The following is a 7,286-nucleotide window of genomic DNA, read 5'->3' as shown; positions in this document are numbered from 1 at the left end:
GGAGAATGGTGTGAACCTGGGAGGCGGAGCTTGCAGTGAGCTGAGATCCGACGACCGCACTCCAGCTTGGGTGACAGAGCCAGACTCCGTCTCAAAAAAAAACAGGCCTGAGTGAAACATTCAATACTGACAATGGCTCCATAAATTGAAAACAAATGTCCATAAACAATAAAAAAAAAAACAAGTATTGACACTCATACAGAGAAAAGGATTCACACCAAACGCATTACAATGATTGCCAATGTAGACAAGAGAAATAAAACTGGGTCATGGAAATAAAAGAGAGTGAATGAGTAAACAAACAGGAGAGGGTCTTGGCAATTAACTCAAAGAATGTAACTCAACCCTCTAAACTTGATGCCAAAACCACTCTATTGTATTCCCTTCAATCAAAACAATATTTTTTTCAAGGGAAGAATTCTTAATCATTGACATTCTATAGAAATGCTGATGTATGGAAGTGGTAATAAAAATAACAACTTTTATTTGTATCATTTTATTCAAATTCTCGGTAGACTATGCTTTCCTTTATTGCCTGCAGTAGACAATGGCCACTCCCAGTGTCCCACACTTGGTAGGCTACTGTTCCACCTAAAGTTTCTTAACAAAGAAATGCCCTAGTATTGGGACCATGGCCTCCAAGCACCATTATTTTAGTGTATGTGACATGATGTCTTACTTTATGTAGGGTGAGGTTTTTGATCCATTTGAGGGGCTTCAGTTGCTCACAGCATTGGGTGAGTTATAACCCATGCCACTATGATGTATGTGGCCTGGAGGTGGTGATTTTGATGTCTTCATTTTGGAAAGAGTGTCACTGTCACCTATATACAATACAGATTATTTTATTTTATTTTATTTTATTTTTGTTATTTTGAAAACAGAGCCTTGCTCTATCCCCCAGGCTGGAGTGCAGTGGCATGATTTCAGCTCACTGCAACTTACACCTCCTGGGTTCAAGCGATTCTCCTGCCTCAGTCTCCAAGTAGCTAGGATTACAGGTGCCTGATACCATGCCTGGCTAATTTTTGTATATTTTTTAGTAGAGACAGGGGTTCACCATGTTGGCCAGGCTGGTCTCAAACTCCTGACCTCAGGTGACTGCCAGTCTCAGCCTCCCAAAGTGCTGGAATTATAGGCATGAACCACCATGCCTGGACAATATAGATCTTTTTATATGCTCTTCTACACAATCACATGCTCCAAGAAACACCAAGTCCTTTTCTTCCTCTCCAGTGAGACAAAATTTTAAGAAGAAAATTTGTCTGAGGAGTCAGTCCTCCCCCAGTCCTTATTTACAATGTCTGGCTGTCAACCTGTGGGTCTGTCTGCCAACCCTACAGGACCTCATATCCCTCCCTACTCAAATGCCTACTTCTTCCCTTCCCTTCCCTCTAACCACCAGAAAACAGGCAGAGATATACACAGTCATCAACTCCTCAAACTTGATTTTATTGTAATCATCGCCATCAGTAGTGATGATTTGTCCAATTTGGTTTCTCCATGTGTGACTAATCCTTCCCACTGTCTTGTGAAGATCCTTCAAATACGCCTAGGTCTTCATCCTCCTGTGGGGATCCTTCAGATGAGTCTAGGTCTTTGTCCTCTTTGGAAGGTCCTTCAGATGAGTCTAAGTCTTCATCTTCCTTTGAAGATCCTTCAGATAAGTCTATGCCTTCATCCTCCTCCTTTTGGATTGGATCGATGGAGTTCTCTTGGGACTGGTCATTCTCCAGTTGACTTGAACTTATTTTCTTACCCTTCTTGTGGTAATACACAAATATTATTGGATATTCTGATGTTTTTGTCTTTTTCAAACTCTGTTCAGGGGCTAAGACTCTGTTTGGTGCCTCCTGCATCTGGTGAGAAAACAGGGAGGGGCCAGAAAGACATTATTTTGGGTGAATAGGATAGAGACTGGATAGCAAGGGGGGCTTTATGAGAAGAAATGCAGTTTGAGGAAGGGGTTTGTGCCAGAGAAGAACAAGGTGGAATCATAGGGTAGGGATCTATGGGGAAGAAGAAGAAGAGGAGCATGGGTAGGGTCATCTGTTAGTCCAAACTGCACCATTTTGTAAGATCCCTGCTATTTTGCAGACCTTGGTCAAAGTGAAACATTCCATGGGGGTTTGGGCCAGGAGAAACCACCTGACCACGAGGAGGACAAAGGCTCAACTGAAGAACCATCTCTATCTTAAGTCCTGTTCCCCTTATTCTCTCGTATCCTCCAGCCCTAGGCTAACCTCCAGATATTGATCAAACTCTGCATCTTATTTTTCCTTCCTTCCCCTTTCCAGGCAGCTGCAAAGGAATACCACAATGATATTCCACTGGAAAAAGGGCCAAACCACCTGACAATAAGAGCATCTTATCAATATCCTCCTGGGCAGCAAGCCATACTGCCCAGATCCCTCCCACCCATACCTGTAAGTACCCCAGACTGTAAGCAGTGGTGGGCTCTGGCATGAAGCTGGTCCCCCACTTCCACAGGTGTCTGCAATATTCCTGTGTTGTTTGAGATGTCCCCTCTCTATGTGTCTTTCTTTCACCCTTGTCTTCCCTTCAAAACCTAACATTTTGGTGCCAAAACCCAGAACGGTGATTGGGCTCTGATGGGTAAGTTTTCTCTTGCAACCTAGAAAGCAGAAAGCAGAAAGCAGCAAACAGCAAGCAGCACAAACTAGACTGGGGCCTATTTCCAGATCCTGAGTGGACTCCCTGTTCTGAGTCCTGTTCCCCCTATTCTCTCATATTCTCCAGTGCTGGGCTAACCTCCAGATATTGATCAAACTCTCCATCTTATTTTTCCTTCGTTCCCCTTTCCAGGCAGCTGCAACAAGTATCACCCCCATTGCTGGACATCACATCCAACACTGGGCTTCAATGAGTGAATGAGTCTCCCTCTTCCTCCATTGTGGATTCCTCTCTATTTCTGCCAGTTCTCCAAAAAAATTCTAGTGCTGGGTGAGAGTTCTCCCCAGTCACCAGGTGACCGCAGCCTCCCTTCTCAGGGGACAGCGTCAGAATGCTTACCACTCTGGCTAGTCTGGCCTCTGGGGAACATGAATAGCTATGGGGCTACCCTGACTCTCCAGGTCCCTTCTCCCAGGCAGAATCGAGTACTCACTTTCCTCTGGGGTATTCACTTCTCTCTGGAGTACTCGCTCTCCACTGGCATATTCACTCCCTTCCTGGGTACTCACTTTCCTCAGGGGTATTCACTCCCATCCAGAGTATTCACTCCCCTCTTGCAAAAAACAAAACTTCCAAATTCAACATAATCTAAAAAACGTTCTCCAACACAATGGTAAATGATCTGAAGTGCTTTGCTTCATGCCTCACTCTCTCTCTCTTTCTGCCAATTTTGTTCACCATTTCAAATCTTCCTCCACAAGGAGAAACCCCCCCAAAATGCCTCCTCCTACAGACAAGGCTTCCTCCTCTGAATTTCAACCTGGCCAACACACCCATTCTTCAGTCTCCTGCCCACCACCATTCCTTCCACCTTCTCCTTCGGATCTGACTCCTTCACCCCCTTACTGTCGCCCTCCATTCCCCCTTCCTTCTCCACATCAAATCAGGTCTCACGCCCAACTCCCTATCTCCAGAAACCAGGCACATGCCCAAAGGCCTTCCAAAGTCCTTCCCTTGCAGGAGGTCATGAGGGCTGAAAGCATAATCTGAATTCAAGTTCCCTACCTGACTTCTCCCATATTAAAAAGAGACTTGGCTCCTTTTCAATGGATCCTACCTCTTTCTGCAAGGAATTTCTGTACTTCCCTAAATCTTACAACCTTACCTGGCATGATATATATGTCATCCTCTCCTCTACCCTCACCCTGGAGGACAGGGAACACATCTTTATGGGTCCTCTGTATTGGAACTAAAAGACGACTATTTCACTATTCCCTTAAATCCGGCTTACCAAAGTCTTTTTGCTTTAACTTGGTCAAATCCTAATACTCACATGTCCTGTACTCTTACAGGACTTACACATGGACTTACATGTAGACTGTACTCTTAGAGGGGTTCCGGGATAGGCCCCACCTGTTCAGACGGGCCCTCATCAAGGACCTAGCTGAACTTCCCCTTGCTCCTAGTACCCTCCTCCAATATGTCAAGGACCTCCTTCTCTGTAGCCCGTTCCTTAACCTGTCCATTCAACACACCACTCAGGTTTTAAACTTCCTTCATAATCGAGTATATTGGGCCTAACCCACAAAATCTCAGGTAGCCCAAACCAAAGTTACTTACCTTGGATTTGTCCTAACCCCTAATTCTCGAGCCATCCCAACCTAATGAAAGGAGCTAATTTGTGACATGCCACTTACCCACAGAAAAAAAGTACCTCCCCTCCTTCTTGGGCCTTGTGGGATACTTCTGGCTGTGAATTCCCAACTTTGACTTGCTGGCCAAGCCACTGTACGTGGCCTCACATGGGCCCATCCTAAAACCCCTAAACCCAGCTTGCTCCAACAAATCCCACTTAAAAACTAAAAAATGCCCTTTTAATTGCCCTGGCACTGGGACTGCCCAATCCCAAGGCCTGTACTTTGTATATATATATTCCAACCAAGGCCTTGCTCTTGGACTACTCTGCCAAACATACGGCGATGCCCCATGAGCCATTGCACATCTCTCAAAACAACTGGACTCTGTCATCCAAGGCTGGTCACTCTGACTAAAAATCTCGGGTGTGGCCACATCGCTGGCCTTAGAGGCACAGAAACTCCCTCTCAACCAACACATTACTATTGCATCTTCCCATTACCCACAGGACCTCATAAACCATCAATTTCTTCTATCCTCCCACCATCCCGCTTTCAGCAGGTACACGCTTTATTCATAGGTAACCGTCTAATCACCTTCCAGAGATATAAAACTCTCAACTCAGCCACCCTCCTCCATGTGAACACTTCCGGCTCTAAGCTCTCTCACTCGCGCCTGGACCTCTTAGACTCCCTCTCCTTCTCCTTTGAACACATTTCAGATGCCCATTTGCAGGGAACACACACACGGTTAATTAATGGAAGCTCTTTTAGGCAGCCATGTCCAGCAGCTGACTATGTCATCATTGCTGAAAATAAACTCCTAGAATCCAATGCTCTCCCACCCCATGCTACCTCTTAACAGGCAAAGCTAGTTGCCCTAACCAGGGCCCTCACCCTAGCGAAGGCAAAGAGGGTCAACATTTACACCAATTTCAAATATGCATACCATGAACTACACTCTCATGCCTTAATCTGGCAGGAACAGAGTTTCCTAACTGCAAAAGGAACCTCCATAAGAAATGGCAAACTTATACATAAGCTTCTGGGGGTGGATAAACTACCTCTGATGGCCACCATTATCCATTGCAAGGGGCGCCGAAAGTCTAAAGATGCCATACTCAAAAAAAACCTTTCAACAAATTCTGCAGCCTGGCAGGCAGCCTTTAAAACCCCATCGTTATTGCTCATTTTCCCCAGCATACACCCTGTATATACCCAGGAGGATCAAACCCCACTTGCCCCAGCTGGTGTCATTCAGGAAAAAAATGGTTCGATCTCAATGATAAAAGTGTCTTGCCCAAGTTGAAAAAACCTTCTGTACTTTTACATGTGCACAACCATTTCCACGCTGGTCACTGCCCCTACTCCAGTTTTTAAAAACTTATATACATTCTTCCACCATGGCTGCCCATCTCAAAAATATTACTAAGGCATGTTCCCTTTGCACTCGAACTTCCCCTCAGGAAGCTATCAAACCACCTCCATCCAACACGCAAGGCCTGAGGACACTTACCAGGGCAGGACTAGCAAGTCAACATCACTCACATGCCCCCCATAAAATGATTCCTATACCTTCTGACAATAGGCGATACATTCTCTGGATGGATAAAAGTTTTTCCTATCACCACCAAAAGGCACACACCATCGCTTCTGTTCTCTCCACCCATATTATCCACCAGTTTAAACTCCCCTCTTGCATCCAGTCAGACAGTGGGCCAATTTGTTTCACAGTTTAACCAACAGCTGATAAAGGCTCTAAACATTAAATGGGCTTTGCATATTCCTTACCACCCGGAATCTTCAGGAAAAATTTTATTAAAAACCACAACTAACCAAACTCTCCCTAAAGGTTAAAATGGCCTGGACTTCACTTCTCCCACTGTTCCTCATGCGTTTATGAGTCATTTCCCAAAAGCCCCTCAGCTTAAGCCCATTTAAACTCATGTACAAATGCCCCTTGATCCTCCAGAATCTCCCTGTATTTTCTCCCCCTTCTATATGGAATGCTTGGCCGGCGTTACACCTCACCCAACATCTAATAAGACAGTCTGCAAATGCTTACTGACCCAGCCTAAACGTCCATCCTGAAAACACTCCTCCCTGTCCCTATAACCAGGGGACTGGGTCTGAATCACAGATTCCTCCTCCTCCCCTCTCCAACCTAAGTGGATGAGTCCTCACCAGGTTATCCTAACTACTCTGACTGGGGCAAAGCGAACATCTTTTCCACACAGAATGCACCATTGCAAACTAAAAAGAGCACCAGATCCACATGTAGAAATTTGTTCCCCCCCAAATTATTCTCCTTCCCTCACAGGACCAGCCTCACTGTACTTAACAAGAATTCCAGAAGTTGCCAACCCTTAGTCCATAACACTCTCCGTCTCCAATTTCCAATTTTTTTTCTCCTACTTGATTTCAGACCTTTCCTGGTTTCCCTTCCCCATGTCCCTGAATAGTCGTGCCAATTTCTCACACTAATGCAGGAGGTGTGACTGCAGGGCACCTCCCAAGCTGTCAACTCCTACTCAAATCTCCTCTTTCTCCTTTGTCCTCTTTGTCTGTGGGATATTCTAAGTGCCCACCCTGAATGTCTAACAATTGAGCCCCCTTCATCAGCCTCACACATTGCCCGTTAAATCACTCACACTTCCCTTTTACTTCCAACTGTTAAACTTGTTTGTCCACACAAATCCAGTAGTTCACAGCCCTTCCTGTCAACCTGGCCACATAAACCTGGTCCAAAATAAACCTGCATCTCACCCAATTGACCAATTCATTCCCCAAACCTGTTTATAATCTTGCTCGGCTAAACACCTTTCCCCCAATCCATCCAATCCACCCACACAGTCACACACAGGGCTGTCACCCTCCTACGCCTCATAGCCTCTTAACTAAACATGATACAAGTCGGATTCCATAAAACACCTCTTACTAACCCCTCCCACACCTCTTACCACCCCTCCCACACCTCTTACCAACCCCTCCCACACCTCTTACCAACCCCTCCCACAC

General features: G+C 45.5%; 1 protein-coding gene across 1 annotated transcript in view; it reads right to left on the bottom strand.

Annotated features, from left to right (window-relative positions):
- Positions 1-1,491: 1,491 nt before the first annotated feature.
- The window catches only part of LOC117078416 (sperm protein associated with the nucleus on the X chromosome N3-like), a 13,579-nt gene continuing 7,784 nt past the window's right edge, over positions 1,492-7,286 (bottom strand). The window contains exon 2 of the mRNA XM_033201980.1: positions 1,492-1,859. Coding sequence (XP_033057871.1) covers positions 1,512-1,859 — 348 coding nt within the window. The 3' untranslated portion in view covers positions 1,492-1,511. The remainder of the gene's footprint in view (positions 1,860-7,286) is intronic.

The sequence above is a fragment of the Trachypithecus francoisi genome, unplaced genomic scaffold, assembly GCF_009764315.1.
Source record: "Trachypithecus francoisi isolate TF-2019V2 unplaced genomic scaffold, Tfra_2.0 Lachesis_group6, whole genome shotgun sequence".
NCBI classification, from domain to species: Eukaryota; Metazoa; Chordata; class Mammalia; order Primates; family Cercopithecidae; genus Trachypithecus; species Trachypithecus francoisi.
The sequence above is the reverse complement of the archived record's forward strand: the minus strand, read 5'-3'. Positions and strand labels throughout refer to the sequence as shown.